The 17,320-nt window shown below is 46.6% G+C and overlaps 1 protein-coding gene across 1 annotated transcript in view; it reads right to left on the bottom strand.

Annotated features, from left to right (window-relative positions):
* Window positions 1-1,217: 1,217 nt before the first annotated feature.
* Window positions 1,218-17,320, bottom strand: part of NOXRED1 (NADP dependent oxidoreductase domain containing 1) — an 18,297-nt gene continuing 2,194 nt past the window's right edge. The window contains exons 2-7 of the mRNA XM_030885041.1: window positions 17,031-17,205; window positions 15,424-15,611; window positions 8,690-8,870; window positions 7,632-7,679; window positions 6,725-6,955; window positions 1,218-1,425 (exon numbers count right to left, since the gene is read on the bottom strand). Coding sequence (XP_030740901.1) covers window positions 1,218-1,425; window positions 6,725-6,955; window positions 7,632-7,679; window positions 8,690-8,870; window positions 15,424-15,611; window positions 17,031-17,205 — 1,031 coding nt within the window. The remainder of the gene's footprint in view (window positions 1,426-6,724; window positions 6,956-7,631; window positions 7,680-8,689; window positions 8,871-15,423; window positions 15,612-17,030; window positions 17,206-17,320) is intronic.

Below are 17,320 nucleotides of genomic sequence, written 5' to 3'. Positions count from 1 at the left end.
AGAGGAAACTATAAACTACTGCCGGTTACTTGAACAGCTCCAGTCCCCCCTCACATTTCAAAGATTCAACGGCTCCTCCCTATCTTGCTTTGCCCTCAAAACCACTAGCCAGACCAGACCTGCTGTTGAGTTGATTCGGACTCAGAGCAATCCAGTAGGAACCGCCCCACAGGGTTTCCAAAAGTGTTAGAAAGTTGTGGGCAGCATATGCCCCCCGATTCTCCTGCAGGAGCAGCTGGTGAGTTCAAACCATAACCTCTGGTTAGTAGTCAAGCCCGTAACCACTCTGCCCATCAAGGCCCTGGAAAAACCACTACAGGGTGACCAGAAGCCATAAAGACAGTGGAATATATTGACATCCCCTGTCCTGTTTCCTATCTGTGGATGAATTCTCAAAGGAATCCAGGATTAGCCCTCGATTTGCATCTCTGAGGACGGTACTTTAACGTAGCATCCTGACCAAGATCTCTCTCAAGCCACCCCAACACCCTACCATTGAGTTTGCCTGGCTCATAATTATGCAACAATCACAGTGTCTCATTAGGCCCAGACCGGGGTGACTGCTGGGGAGGGGTCTTGTGGAAAGGTAGTCTCGCCTTTAGCAAACATGGTTCTGTTTGATGGCAAAGCAGAGTGAATGACATCCTTTTCCAATTTTCCTGCTAGATGGGGTCGTTGCTACTTCTCTCATAATAGACAACAGGGCTTTACAAAACATCTAGGACATACAAACACTTTCGCCTTAGACATATGTTCTGCACTGGGTGCAGTTATTTTTCATCATTTGCTATCCATACCAGCTTTTTCTTTTGAAACTTTAAAAAAAATGATGGGACCAATTTTAAAGAGTCATATTTAGCTGAAGTGAGTCATGATTCGATTCAGATCTTTTACCATTCATTTTACTTCTCTATCCAAAAGTGGTAGGAACATCAAGCTGCACGATTTGCCGAAAGACAGACGCTCGCTCGCACATCATAAGAGGGAACTCGCTTGTGTTCAGAAGGCTTTCTGGGGAAGCAGCTGACCTAAGTGGGTCAAATTTTGTTGCATTTGATTGCTTCCGAAAGCCGGGCGCCCAGGACCTCGTTTTATTCCACGTTGCAGAGCGCCGCAGTACATTTTTCTAATTCCTTAGCGCCTAATTTGTGGCCAACACGATCCCGTCACGTGACTCCCGCAGCCAATCAGGGCCGTCGGGCCACACCCACATAGGGCTAAGCTGCGTGAGTGTCCGTTCTTTCCTTATTGGGTGGGGAGCCCGGGGCGGAGACCTCCTGCCGGTCTTCCTTGGTTAGGGAGACGCCGAATGAGCGGCAGTAAAGATGGGTCAGGTGGTCCTGGAGGGCCGGGCTCGCGGCCAGGTGCTGGCTGAAGGGAGTTTCCTTGAGCTGCACGGCTGTCAGGTCAAACCAAGGGAAAGGCCTGGGGTAAAGGAAGAAACGAGCGGCGTTACTTACACCTGAAACCCGTGCTCGGACCCAACCGCTCTTGCACTTCGAAACACGCCTCTTCCTCGTCTAGAGCACGCTAATTAAAATGCATACTTTGGGAAACTGGAAATTCAGTTGGAGCTGTTCCCCACGTGGATTTAATTGTCCCTTTGACTTTTCACACAGAAAATGTACTCCTCATTTCTTTGTCTTTGGAGAATTCACAATGAGACAATTATACTGACACCGACATCCTTTGCATGGTGTTTCCCTTACATTTAAGAGAAAGCTATACGAGGCTCCGGATGTGCGGAATGGGAAAGTTGGAATGGCTTCTCTGAGAGCCTCTTTATCTGTGTGGGAAAAGCACCAGTCATTTCTACGCACATTAAAACGGGGACAGCATTAGCATTTCAGCAGCAGCAGAATTGAAGTAAAAAAACAGGAAGTAGATTTTTCATGGGTAAAAAGTGTGTGTCATGATGGAAAGCCCCTCCTGGGGCTGAGCGTTACAAGAGCCTCCTGCAGACAGCCTGGTATGCTCCTTATGCGCACCGCCTGGGTCCACTTACTGAGGGGACCGGGAAAGCAGCCGTCATGAGACAGGTTGACTTTGGATCTGTCCCATTGGTACCCATTGACCCGGTCCACAGAGGTTAGACACAAGAGAGGCTCATGGCAAAGTGGCATGCCCTTTGGGCATTTATTGGCAACCCTAAAAAAAAAAAAACTTTGTAACTTTGCCCATACAGGGCAGAGGCCAGGCCAAAAGTAGAAACTGTCCTAACTGGACAATTGTCCCCTGAGCATTTCTCAGATGAATTGCAACCTGTTAACTTCCCTAATCATGAGGGCTGTCTCTGAGTTCTGTGTGGCCATTCCAATGAATTCTCAAGCCCAGCAGAAAGTAGAATGCCGTGGGAGGAACAGGGCCAAGGATAGAGGGTGGAGGCAGGGCTCAGCTCGGCCTTGTGGCAGTCAGGAGCTGGAGGTCAGATGTGGCACCACCATGTTTTTTAAGCTCGCAAAGGGACTCTTTGAAAAAAACCCTTCTCTATGGAGCAGCTGGTGGTTTCAAACTGCTGACCCTGGAGCCAGCAGCCCAGCTTACATCCACTACACTACTAGGTATCCTTTTGCTTTAAGAAGCAAAGCCCGCATTTGTAATGACTACATTTTATTGATTCTCTAAGAAAATGTATGATTGGATCTTCAGAAGGGCAGAAAGTTGAGGCTGGGTGACTCTGCTTCCTTTTGTGCCAAGTTGGCACTGAGGTGGCCACCACACGATGGATGGGCCCTCCACTAGCATGGCTTGCTGGCTGCCTGCTATATCACAGTAAAATTCTGAGCACCCCACTTTCAGAAGGCGATGGAAGACAGTGAGAGCCCCTCTATTCCCTGGGAGAGCTGCTCACAGAGGCTGTTCTCCCGTTGTAGAGGGTTCCTGTGAATCAGCATTGACTCGGTGGCCGTGAGTTTGGTAATTTCTGGAGTGAAAAAAGATGTCTGCCTTGAACATTACGGTCATTTTATACGGGATCAAATTGACAACAGCAAATCTTAGTAGACAAGGACTCTAGAGGGGCCGTGGACTTATGTTATCAGGGTAACAACTGCTCAGAACGGAGGGTGAGAAGGATTGCAGGACTCCGCATGTATCATCAGCATCACTAAATAGTACTGTCGTAATGGTGTATGTTTTGCTATTATAGTCTCACCCCTGAACTGCCAACAAAATAAACAAATAAAAGTACCTATTTTTAAATGTTGGGGAAAAAACCCACGATATTAATTCCATAATATCAACAAATAGGCAGTTTCATACCTTTTTTTTTTAAGTTAGCTGTTTGCTCCGCGTGGCTTTTGGTTCCTATGACAGTTCAGACTTCTTTCATCTGCAGGGAGCCCCCTCCCCACCCCCTGCAGCTCTTTTGTTAAGACACCAGGTGAGTGGCTTGCCCTTTAAAGTTTCCCACAGTCTGGATTTTTCCAGTTCCATCTCATGGTGTTGACACTTTCCTCTGTCTCTGGAATTTTCTGATTTAAAAAAAAAAAAGGTGATTCAATCCGGGGACTTGATCAGATTTAGGTTTGATGGTTTGGCAAGAACACTTCATAGATGACTATGTGCTCCTATCAAGAAAAACAGCCTCTGCTTTTATTAAGGGAGGCTTTTTCATAGATTCGGCCTGGTCTGCTCACTGTAGCATTCTCCTATCAGCTTCCATAATTTCATTATATCCATTAACTCAGTAGAGATGATCCAACGATGGTATTTCCTGGGGGAGGTGGTGCGTTATACACTTGGCTGGTGTGGTATTCGTATCTAGGCTGGAGATTGATAGTTTTATGTTATCAGCATCCCAAACTCACTGCCATCGAGTAGATTCTGACTCATAGCGACCCTGTAGGACAGAGTAGAACTGCCCCTCTGGTGTTCCAAGACTATAAATCTTTACAGGAATAGACAGCCTCATCTTTCTCCAGTGGAGAATCTGATGGTTTTGAACTGTTGACCTTGCTGTTAGCAGCCCAGTGAGTAACCCACTATGCCATCGGGGGCTCCTCTTGGTCCAATAGGGAAGTATTTTATTAGGTCCACCAGGGCGAACGTCTCTGAAGTGGAAAAGGTCAACTGAGGGTCCAGAAGTAAAGCCAGACATCTCTGGTCCGTTGGTTTTCAACAGGGTGCTAAGGACATTCAGGGAGGAGAGATTCGTCTCTTCAGTCACTGGTGCTCAGAAAACTGGATTTCCACTTGCAAACAAATGAAGCTGGACCCATCCCCCACAGCATATATGAAAACCAATTCAAAATGGGGCCGCAACCTAAATGTCAGAACTCAAACTCACAGGACAAGCAGTGGTGTGAAGCTTCAGACCTAGTTTGTTCATACTGGGTCTTCAGATCGATCTGACCAACCCACGACAAAGCAGATAGATTGAACTTCACCCTATTCAACTTGTGGATTAAAGGGTTTTACCAACAAAACGAAGGAATAGCCTACAGAATGGCAGAAAAATTTGATCCAAAGTACTCCTACAACTCCAACTGAAGAACAAAAAGACAAACAGTCCGTTTGACAAAGCCCAAAATAATAATAATTTATGAATTATGAAGGGTCCATGAAGGAGCGGGGAGTGGGGAGGGAGGGGGGGAAAATGAGGAGCCGATATTAAGGGTTCAAGTAGAAGGCAATTGTTTTGAGAATGATGATGGCAACAAATGTACATATGTGCTTGACACAATGGATGGATGGATGGATTGTGATAAGAATTGTATGAGCCCCCAATAAAATGATTTTTAAAAAATCTGACGAAGGGACTAGAATAGACATTTCCAAAGAATAGACAAGGGGCCAACAAGCACATGAAAAGATGGTTGATGTCACTAGTCACTAACCCACAAATCCCACCATCGCTGAGCTGATACCCACTCACAGGGACCCTGCGGGACAGAATAGAAGTATTCCCTAGAGTTTCCGAGGCTTTCAATGTTAACAAAACCGGATTGCCTCATCCTTCGCCTGCTGACCGGCAGGTGCACTGGAACCCCTAACTTTGTGTTTTGTTTGTTTTAGCAGCCTGACACTCAGGGCTCCCTCATTAGTCACTAGGGAAATGCAAATCAAAGCTGCATGAGATGCCCTTGACGGCCAGAGAAGGACACTAGGCGGTGTGGGTGAGGCTGTGGAACAGCTGGGACCCTTGGGAACTGCCAGTAAAACCCAACTGACCACCATCAAGTAGCTTCTGATGCTCTCCGACTCCTAACGCCGCTCCAGGATAGAACAGCACTTGCCCCGTGGATCTCCAAGGAGCGCAGAAAGCCTTCCCTTTCTCCCAAGGATCAGCTGATGGATGGGTTTGAAACACTGACCTTGCCGTCAGCAGTTCAACACGCAACTCACTGCCCCACCAGAGGTCTGCTCTGCTCGTAGGAATGTGAACTAGTGCACTCAGCGAAAACAGTTTTGTGTTTCCTCGAAACATGGAACCATAGCTTCACCATAGGACTGAACCAGCAATTCCACCCCTAAGTATATACACAACCGAATCGAGAGCAGAGACACAAACAAACGTGTGTGCTAATGCTCACTGCAGCACTGATCACAACAGCCAACAGGTAGAAACCACCTCCACAGCCATCAATAGAAGACCGAGTAACAAAAGGTGGTATCGAAATTCTGGTTCATGCCATCTGGATGAACCTTGAAAACATTACGCTGAGTGAAATAAGTCAGACACAAAAGAATATCATATGATCCCACTTCCATGAGATGTCCGGAAGAGGTAAATACATATATACCAGAGTCTATCGGAGGGTACCCGGAGTGGGAGGAAAGGGAAAGGGGGGCGGGATTACTGCTGAGGGAGGCTGAGTTTCTGTTAAGGGTGATGTCAACATCTGAACATGGACAGCAGTGATGTGGACAGCACCACCTTCCAAATAGAATTAATGCCACTGATTTGTAAACGCAAAGGAAAATGCTGAAATGGAAAATTCTTGTTGTTTATGGTTTGACACATTAGAGATAATTAGTTAAAAAGAAAAAAATCAGGACATAAGTTAATAAATTTTATTAGATTTATCACTGAATATCTAGGCGGCTGTTCATAAATTAAGTGGATATGGTTATACCATCATCACGTCATTTGAAAAGCAATATATGTCATCCCATCTTTCTACAATGCTTGCCTATTGGTATGCATGCACTTGCACCTAGGTTCACAGACTGAGATAGACCTGCTGTCGTTGTGGGGCCAGCAAGTTGGTTCGGCTCAGAGCGACCCCAGGTACAACGCCCGTGCTCAAATTGTGGTCCTGTTTCAGCCCATGGGGTCAGTCCACAGTGTGTGTGTGTGTGTGTGTGTGTGTGTGTGTGTGTGTGTCCACCTTGGGGAGGGTCTTCCTCTTTTATTCCTGTCCAAATATAAATGAGCTGCTATATACAAAGTCTACAAAATGACAATTGGGGGACAAAAAAGGGCTTCCACTTTTCTACTGGTTAAATTCGTTTTCAGGGGAAAAGCACTATTTTTTAAAGTTTTTAAATATAAAAGGAAATGTGGAGGGAAAAATCTGCTAACACAAGAACCCATCCCTACTGAGTCAATTCTGACTCCTAGTGACCTTCGAGAACAGAGTGGAACTGCCCCTTGGGTTTCTGGAGCTGTAACTCTTCAGCGGAGCAGACAGCCACCTCTTTCTCCCACAGACCAGCGGGTGAGTGGGAACAACTGAGTGTGAGAGAAAGTAAAGGGCCAGCTGCCCAATAGGTCCGTTACCTTCTCAGAGGAAAGCTCTTGGCATAGGTTTTGCTGATGAAATCTGTTAATTGAAACTTGGGGCATGAAGCTTTCTCTTTCTCACAGTCTTCGAAGTGCACCGAGAGGAAGTGGTCATTCAAAAGCTGAAGCACTTGGACGTGGGAAATCTCTTTTGCTGTGCAGATGTTGAGGACTGCATAGAGCATGCCTTCCAACCACTTGATATTGAGGGTTATCCCCCCTGCACACCAATGAAAACATCAGTACGAGTTAGGGAACGGAGGACAGAGCCCCACGCATGCACTATCCACTTGTACAACGTGGCACGCTAAAACTCAAGGTAAAGAAACACTCCTCCCACCTAGGTGAACAGCCCGGCGTCTGCTTTCAGTAACGGCATTGACCTAACCAGGAGGACAGGGGGTGGAGCCCAGAGGCTGCTTACAGCAGAGAGTCTCAACAGTTCCTGCCACGGGGGGAGAAGGGACTGGAGGGAACGGTGCTAGGGGAGACCAGGAGAAGGGTATTTTCAACCCCGATACTGCATCCTCCTGAGGGGTGGGTTCAAATGTGTTTGCCTCTTCTGGTTTTCCCACTCATCCTTAAAGGATGCGGCTACCAGCCTGCTCAGTCTTCCCTACTGAAGGGTGCTCTTTTACCACCAGATGCTGTTTTCCGAGGAAACCCAAAGAGCCGAGACTGCCCTCCCTCTGTGTGTGCCTCCCCTGCCCTCCACGCCCACTGCACACCCCAGGATTTGGTGGGATAGCAACAGGGAGAGTAGTTTCCAAGAGTGCCCCCCAAAGATGGTGGCCCATTACCAGCAGAACTGTAAGGGCAAGTGGCCCGGAGAATTGCAGGATCTTGAAGAGCAGCTGCGATTTCCTTGTTGCTCCCCCAGATGTTAACGAAGGTTTCCGCACACTGATACTGAGGCCGCAGGATGTTGGTGTGGTTCAGCAGTAACTTCAACCTGGAAGGTCAACCACCGAGACGGGTGCAGGGTCAGGCCTGGGAGAGTCAGCAGCACAACCCACTGTGCTCGCTTCCATGCCAGCAAGCGGCTTGGCCACCCAGCACTGCCCGGCCGACACAGATGGGGCAGAGGGGATGGCTTCTTACTTAGACTGTTTACCCCTTTACCTAAAAAATAGGTAGTGGATACCACATGCCAGAAACTAGGTTAGCGCTGTCACCTTGGTTAGTATCAAGTGGATCCCAGCCAACCGCGCACCCACGGAGTGGATTCCAGCTCATGGCAACCCTCTAGGACAGAGTTCAGAACTGCCTCCGTGGCCTTTTCCCCAAGCTGTAACTTTTTACAGCGATAGGAAACCTCCTGCGTCCACTATGGAGAGGCTGGTGGGTTCGAACTGCCGACCTTGCGGTTCTCAGCTCAATGCGGACCCTAACTACACTACCAGAGCTCCTTCCATAGCAGCCAAGTGGACAAAAATAAGGTTTGGATCCTGCTCCCAGTAACTTTTCCTGCTGTTCACTAGTGGTCCCCTTCTCATGGATGCAGGGGCTCTCTACCTTCCTCATGCCGCCACCCTTTCATACAGTTCCTCATGTGGTGGTGACCCCCCCCCCACCATCAAATTATTTTCATTGCTTCTTCATCACTGTCATTTTGCTACTGTGATGAATCGGGCGACCCACAGGTTGAGAAGCTCTGTCAAGGCGAAATGCGAGCCAGCATCAAGGCGGGAGAGGCAATGTTCTGCTGCAGTTCTAAACATTGGCACCTCGAAGAAAATCGCCCAGCCACCACGGCTATAGTTGTTCAGTATATTTTACTTAACACTCCGTGGAGGCGTGGGAAAGACAACTATTAGAAGGACTACCTGGGAATTTCTGCCAATAAAGATGTTTCTACCTAAGTTACTGGGAGACTCAATCCCCAGAGGAAGGGCTGGGGTTTGTGAGGGTGGGGGTGGAGCATGGTTCTCAGGGTGAGAAGTCCTCGTGCTAACCAGATACCTGGACACTGGGATGGCAGCTACGAAGCTATACACCACGCAGGCTTTGTCGAGGCTGTTTTGAATTTCCATACAGATATTAGGCAGCTGAGAAGGCAGGCAGCAGAGGAACACGACGTTGGCCCAGCTTACCAGGTAAGCGTTGTGGTAAAAGCACTGGACCCCCAGTTTCTGGAGGTCACCTGGGAGACCGAAGCAGAGACAGAACACCATGCTCAGGAGGTGAGCCAAGCAGCAGTTAGGGGGAGAGGATGATCCTTATATAGTTCATCTCCAGAAACCAACCCAAGTCTCGTGCCCCCACACACCAGATGTTCCCACAGGTCTAAAAGCCACACAGCATTGCCCAGCCCCTTAGGGCAAGCAGCGGGGGCCATGGCAGCAGTGCTAGAGAGGAGAACGTAAGCCATCTTTATCTTTGAGGTCTCAGCTGCTTAAACTGTGAGTCACGGCCCTGTATAGGGTCTCAAAACTGAATGTGAGGGTTTGCAAAAAGAAAAAATCGGCACCGTACACAGTTTCTGAATTTACAGTGACCACAGATTAATTCAACGGGTCTTGAATTCTACGCCTCTATGGACTCCTTACGGGTTGTAAATGGCGGGAAAGGGTTGCAAATGGACAACGTTTAAGAAGCTGTTTTCCACCAAACACAGTTTTGGCTTTTCCAGATTTGGGTTTGTTTGTTAAAGTTAGAAGCGTTGTAGAAGACACGCTGCAATCACAGCGCTCTAGTTGCCATTTCTCCAAATGATCTTTTCCTTTTTTTCGTTTTGCTTTTTGAAGTCTTACTAAACTTGGTTACTTCCACTCAAGGTTTTATAATTTTCTGGTATAGAATAAGCAAATAAACAAAAACAACCAAATCCCTAACCCCAAACACTATATGTTTTTGAGATGTAAGAGCCCGTAAAACTTAGGCTTGGTTGTGTAGAGGATATGCTTTGTAGCTACTAGTGACATCATGTTCATAAACTCTAATAAGTGAAAAAGGAAAAAATAGAAAGCTTCTGCCTGATGAGGTGTGGTAGTTACATCATCTGGTGTCACTTTGGGACTTGAGAGGATTAAGAGTGAAGGGGTGGAGTCTAGTCTGTCAATCAGGTCATAACCAATGAGGCCTCTGTGTGGGCATGGACTTCCCCTGGGAATTCTGGGGACTCTGGATTTCCTCCTTGGAGGCAGGAGAGACTCTCTCTCTACTCACTCCCTTGGAGACTCTCTACTGACAAGACACATGGCACTACGCTGATAGACCCCGTGCCCTAGGAACTGGAGAAGCCACGTGGAGACCTCTGCCATCGCTGAGATGCTTACACCACTGGATCCAAAGACTTTCCACCCACTGGCCTGTGATCGTCCTGCATTCGGCGTCATTGCATGTGTTTCTTGAGTCTGAAGAGGACTTTAGAGATTGGTATTGGACATATGGGCTAATATTGGACTTATGGGCTTGGACTGGACTGGGTTGGGATGCTTTCTTAATGTACAACTACCCTTTATATAAACCTCTCTCTCATACACATGAGTGTCTATGGATTAATTTGTCTAGTCTACCCGGACTAGCACATTATGTCTCTGTTAGCTAGAGTAATCCTCACAAGAACCTTAAGAGGCAGAGACTAGGCAGAGACTCGTCTTATTCCCACACGATAGATGAGGATTCAAGAAGTTATGTGACCTGTCCCAAATCACACATCTAACTGATTTGGGATGGAAAGGTTAAGAGTGGAAAAGAATCAGGCAGATGCTAGGAGACATTTGGAAAGATACAGTTCCGGCAAACAAGATGCATGTTCATAGGCTATATGTAAATGTCAAGAGAAATGTAGTAAGTCATATACTTGTAGAACAACCCCTGTTGATAGTTAATCATTTCTACTCATTGCAATAGGCTGTTTCAAGAGTAAATATTTAAAATGTCAACAACGCACATCTGGTAGTATGCTGAAGTGTTATTGGAAAACAATATTACAGCCATACAAAAGGTGAATTCTTATCTTAACCTCCCAGGGTACATGACAAATGTGATGCTGATGTTAACTGGGTGCTTATAAACCTGAAAGATGGATCGGACAAAGAGGACGTTTAGAAAACAGCCCCGTGCACCATTTGTGAATGTGCTATTCTGAGAGGAAAAAAATGCAGAGGACTGGTGGGTATTTTGAATTCTTCCTTAAACAACACACAGGGATTTTCAAATGCAGTTACTTTAATTATGAAAAAACCTATTGCTCCCCAAACACTGGGTATTTTCTAGAAGTCTATATATTGATATAGGTATACATTTGAAAAAATATATTGGCAGCTTCTTTGAAAATTAAACATACCCCTACTACACGATCTAGTCATTCATTCACTTCTCAGAATGTACCCGAGAAGTGAAAACATGTATGTACACAAACATGCCCATAAGTGTGCACAGCACTTTTATTTGTAATCGCCAGACACTAGAAACCCTGATGGATCAACGAATACACAAACTGCGCGATTGTCATGAAATGGAATAAAACTTCAAAAACTGCCTGCCATTGACTCACAGTGACCCTACAGGGCAGAGTGGAACTGCCCTGTAAGTTTCCAAGGCTCTTGGTGTTCATGGGAGCAGACAGCTGCCTTTCCCCCTTGGACTGCCTGCTGGGTCCATCTGCTAACTGTGCGGTCAGCAACCCCCATAACACAGGGCTCCTTAGCAAATGGAGCGCCACTCGAAAATAAGAAGGCTGTCCATATGTCAGCAGCATAGATAAACCTAAAACAATTATGCCCGGGGAAAGAAGGCATGAAAGCGTATATGCTGTGTGATTACATTTACATGACATTCTAGGCAATGCAAATTAATCTCTGTGACAAATCAGACCAGTGGTGTCCATGACCTAAATACGGGGGAAGGGAAGCTGCAGGGAGGTAGCAATCAGTGGATTACCAAGGGGCCTGAGGGAAACTAGGGGCAGTATCTGTGTCCATTCCTTTGAAAATGGTGACAGTTTTCCAGGTACAAACATGTAGAGAAACACCAAACTACATGCTTTAAATGTGTACAGTTTTTGTCTGCAAAACAGCTTAAGAAAGCTGTGCCTGCTATTTGATCTAGTAAGTTTATTTAAGATTTATTCATGAAGTCCAACTGTATAAACCACCAACCCACTGCCATCAAGTCAACTCAAACTCATGGTAGCCTTACAGGACAGAGCAGTCCTGCCACTATGGGTGCTTTATGGGCGCAGAATGTCTCGTCTTTCTCCCAAGGAGTGGGTTTGAACGGCCAACCTTGTGGTTAGCAGTCCAATGTTTAATCCACTGCACCATCAGGAATGCCGTATAACCTGAATATCATGAGTTTGAAGAAGGTTAAATGATATGGAATCTGCTAAATTAGGAAAAAATTAAAATATAAACAACAGTATATTGTGCATATATTTATCAATTACTGATAAAATACAGAAAATGGCAAAGAAATGATAACCCTGGTAAGAGGATGATAGTTAAAATTTTCTTCTTTAATGATTACGTGTAGCTGTACAATTTAACTATAATTCACATACAGGGAGAAACATGGTTTTGTTTGACCTGTTTTGACAAAAATTACATATCCCTGAAGTCCACATTCTATTTTAAGACGCAGAATATTTCCAACTCCCCAGAAAGTTCCCTTGGGTACCTTCTCTTTCAATTTTCCTGGAAGCAAGCAGTGCTCTGACTTCCTTCACCATAAACTATAAGTGGAACGAGTATTATTATTATTATTTAGTAAATGCTATTTAAAAAGCACAAGCGTGGGTCACTGAGTGGTTAAGACAGGAGATTAAGTCTTTTTGGAAAGTCTTCCTGCATCAAAGACCCAGAAAGATTTTTCACCACCGAGTACACAGGGAGGAGAAATAGACATAAACCATTTAAGGAGAGAAGGGCATTGCTTTCAGGATTAAGTTACCTTTTTTTAAAAAGGACATCTTTCAGACATCGAGGAATATGGCAGAGATGGAAGCTCCATGAGCCAACCATGCCCCCGGCCCCACCCAATAAAACCACTACTGAGCTGGCAGGCACTGTCTGGATCGCCCACGGTAGGCCTGCCACCTAGGCAAACACTTGCAACATCCGAGGAAGAGACTGATGAAGATGCTGGGAACTGTTGGTGATTGCTACTGTTTAGCTTAGCACCTACTACTCCCAGCCCTCAAAATGTGAAGCTTAGAATTACCACCTGCTTGCTGCTCCACCAGGCCTGAATGCAGGAACTCACACAGATCACCACGTGACTGTCTGCAGGATGCTCATTGCAGCATCATTCACAATAGTCAAAAGGTGGACACAACTCAAGGGTTCATGAGTGGATGGAGAAACAAAATATGGTGCCTACACACATAAGATTATTCAGCATAGAGAGACATACAATTCTGACACATGCTACAACATGTGCTAAGTGGAGTGAAACGCACTTGCCATTGAGTCAGTTCTGACTCAAAGCAACCCAATAGGACAGGGCAAAACCGCTCTTTGGACTTCCAAGACTAAATCTTTCCAGCAGCCAATAGCCTCTTTTTTCTCCCGCAGAGCAGCTGCTGGTTCAGTGCACCAGGCCACCAGAACACACTGGAAATCAAGAAAGCGGTTGCATCAGAATCGTATCCTTTCACCAGACTCACTCCATCTGTACAGTGAGTAAATAGCAGAGAAGCTGGCCTTGATGAAGCAGTCAGCATCAGAATTGCAGGAAGACTTTTTCAATACTCTGCTTGCTTCAAAGCCAGGAGGACTTGAAGCGCTTGTCATCAGCATGGATTGCAACTCGATGCAGAGAAAACCATCATCCTCACAACTGGACCAATAAACAACATGTTAAATGAAGAAAAAGATTGATGCGGCCAAGGGTTCCATTTTGCTGGGATTTGCGATCAATGCTCCTGGAAGCAGCAGTCAAGAAATCAAATGAGGTATTGCCTTAGGCAAATCTGCTGCACGAGACCTCTTTAGGGTGTTAAAGAGCAGAGGTGTTACTTTGAGACCTAAGGTGCACCTGACCCAAGTCAAGGGATTTCCAGTAGCCTCGTCAACACATGAAAGTTGGACACTGAATAAGGAAGACCAAAGAAGAATAGAGGCGTTTGAATGAATGGTGCCCATGAAGGATATTGAACTTTGCATGGACTGTGAGAAGAATAAACCATCTTCCCCAGAGGAGGGAAGAATGCTCATTAGGAGTGGGCACAGTGAGACTTTGTCTCACACCCTTGGACATGGTATCAGGAGAGACCAGGCCTTGGTAATGTGGAGAGTCACCGAAGAAGAGGAACGCTCGTCAAAATGCATTGACATAGTCGCTACAGCAATGGCCTTATTCATAATTGTGAGGGTGCTGCAGGGCCAAGCAGTGTTTCGTTCCATTATAGGTTGAGTCTCTGTGATTCAGAACTGACGCAATAGTACCCAACAACCACAAAAACAAGTGGAACAAGCCAGACACAAAAAGACAGAGATTTTATAATTCCACTTACATGAGGTCTCTAGAATAGACAAAGGCATGGAGGCAGACAGTAGATTGGTGGTTCCTAGGGGCTGTGGAGAGGGGAGAATAATAATAGGAGAGAGCCTTAGTTCCTGGTACAAAGTTTCTATTGGGGATAATGAAAAAACAAACAAACCTGGAAATAGATCACAGTGATGGATAAACAACACTATGAAAGTATTTATTTTGTTTGTTTTTGTAAAATCAGTAACCCTTGTATTAGTCTAGGTACTTTGGAGAAACAAATCCACAGCAACTCACGTATAAGAGAGAGTTTTATGCAAAGAAAATGTGCATCATGAAAACATCCCAACCCAATGCTGCCCAAGCCCACAAGTCCAACATTAACCCATTAACCCAACACCAGTCCACAAAGTCCTCCACCTCACAAAACAGAGGCAATGATGCCAACTGCAGGAGGAAAGCTGAGTCCGTGAACGTGTAAGCATCTCAGCACTGGCAAGGGTCTCCACACGGCTGCTCCAGCACCCAGGGCTGCATCGGGGTAGATCCATGCGACTTCTCCTTGGGGATGTCTTGGAGGAAGTCAATCTTGCAAGCTGAAGCAGGGAACTGCTAAGGCAGCTGCACCCGATACAACCATCACAAAACAAGAGACCCGAGAACTAGAAAGGCGAGGCTTCACCACCCATTTATCCCTCCGCCTTTCAACCAGACCCACATGTAATTATCGGCCAGGCTGGCACAATTAACTAACTCACCCTAGTTTTTTTTTCCTCAGTCTTTTTTTTTTTATGAATCATTTTTGAGGGGGTAGGGTTCTTACAAATCTTATAACAAGCCATCACTCAATTTTATTAAGCACACTGGTACATATGTTGCCATCAACATTTCCCAAACATTTTCTTTCTATCTGAGCCCTCTTTTTTCCTCTCCCTCCCACTCCTGTGAATCCTTAGTCAATTATATATTATTATATATATGTTATTGTTATTATTTTGTGTTACACTGTCCTTTGGCTCCCTTCACTCACATTGCTATGAAAGTATTTAACGCCACTAAGTAAACTGATTTTGTTCTGAATGGTTTTCCATAAGCATACTTTTAACAATCTACCTTCCTAGCCTGTCTTAGGGCCCGTCAGCCAAAGCAAACACCCCGCGCTGCACACAAGGATTCCTTCTTCCAAGCGCCCTTTCCACAGAGCTTTGTCAAGACCTAACCAGCACCCCCATGATGCCTGTCTGCCATCCATGGTTCCTCACCCAGGGCCTCTGGCCTCCTCGAGGAGATGCGCAGGTTCTCTGTCGGGATGGGGACCAGCTGAAGCAGTACATGCGCCAGCTGCTTCCCGAGGTGGCCACCTCCGATGATGCCCACGTTGAACTTCTCATGGGTGAAAGAAGGGTCGCTCGCGACACGTCCGGAGAGGTGATGCCCAAACACTGCCTGTCTGGAGAACGAACAGATAGACACCTTTATACGACATGTCCAAACAGTCAGAGAGAGAGAGAGAGAGAGAGTGTGTGTGTGTGTGTGTGTACAAACAGATAGACACCTTTATATGACATGTCCAAACAGTCAGAGTGTGTGTGTGTGTGTGTGTGTGTGTGATGAGTTATGCTTTTCCCTGCCTTCTTAAACAGAGGTGCTGTACAGTGCATCGTTTCTCAGACTCTGTCGGGATAAACGGACACTGTTAGGTGTGGTCCTGTAATGCGGACGCACCGTTGGCCGGTCCCTCGTGTCTCGTTTCCCGGGACAGGGTGCTGTCAGCTTTCCCTGCTGTCCAGATGCGCGCAGGCTTCTCCTCCTGGACACCTACACTTGCTGGTGTGTTCAGACTCAGAAACCCAGACTGCTTTCTTTTTTTTTAAGCTTTGCTTTTGGAGAACATCATGGTGAGTTACAGTAAATGGTTTATGAGAGAAAGCAGACATGAGCAGCTCTGGACGAAGGCTCCGAGACCATTTATTCCAGGGGCTCGTTTACTCTGGGTCTGATCGCTGAAGAAAATCGGCATTAGTGTATGTTGTTGTTAGAGGACAGATTAGACTTGTTTTACTGGTCAATAAGAATGAGTGTCTAAAAGCTCTGGCCTTTTCTTGTCAACATCACAGGCCTCATCCTATAGAAGTCTCCGCTGGTTGAAAGGAGAGACCTTTCTCTCTCCTTCAAATACAAGATGCAGGCATCCCTTTCTGACCACTCACCTCGGGTGCAAACAACAGGTCTATGCATCCTTCTCAGGCGGGCAATCAGCAAACTCAGTGAGCAGCCTGCCTCCCGGGGAACATGCCGTACTTACAGCATGTTACATTCAGATTGGGCCCCCACATCCAAGAATCAGTGGAATTTCAGGGGAAAGCAAAGTGACAAATACAATGAGGAGTGACCTAGTTACTTATACAAAGAGATCAGAAGCCAGGGCCTGTCAGAGATCTTCTCTGCGGATCAGAGCACCTTACCTGGCCACAGGACGTCCTGAGATCCTGGGTGGCTCTCCTGCGAGGGACCAGTCCATTCTCAGCGTGGCCACCAAGGAAAGAACCCCTCCCACTTACGGCCAGGACTGGCTAATCATTAGCAGTAAGACAAGCTGGTGGTTCCACTGTGCAGGTGCATGAATGAATCAATCCATCCATCCATCACTGCAAGGAAACCACCAGGAACTGGGCTTCGTTAGGTAACGCCAGCCGAGGACCCTGATATGGAGTGTCCTGGTCCTTTCCGACCAAGAGTGATGGTGGCTAGAAGGTGTAGGAAGATACTCTCCCCGCCCAAGTTACCCTCCGAGACAAAAAGGTCAGGTCAGGTGTGTTTTCTGAATTCGATTCTTCTCCAGTGGCCCGACCTTGCAGACCCAGGTTACCTCAGAATCTGGAACAACTTGCAGAAGAACGTTGCGTGGGCACAGGCCTCGATTGTCAGTCCCCGCGAACGGCCCTGCAAAAACAGCCAGGTGCGGTCTTCCTCTGGAACCCCATACTCAAACTTCAGGGTCTCCAGACCCTCCAGCAAGTCCATTTCCAAGACAACACCATCTCCTGCAGAGACAGACAACCGTCTGGGCCCCTGGCCTGGGAGAAGAGGGTGTGTATGTGTGGGTGGGTGTGCACCTGGGTCAAAAGCACTAGGATGGGGGACTTGGCGGGGGGGGGG

Source organism: Echinops telfairi, unplaced genomic scaffold, assembly GCF_000313985.2.
Source record: "Echinops telfairi isolate 266 unplaced genomic scaffold, ASM31398v2 ScPeMD7_18;HRSCAF=68, whole genome shotgun sequence".
Taxonomy (NCBI): Eukaryota; Metazoa; Chordata; class Mammalia; order Afrosoricida; family Tenrecidae; genus Echinops; species Echinops telfairi.
This window is presented reverse-complemented; position numbering and strand designations above follow the sequence as displayed.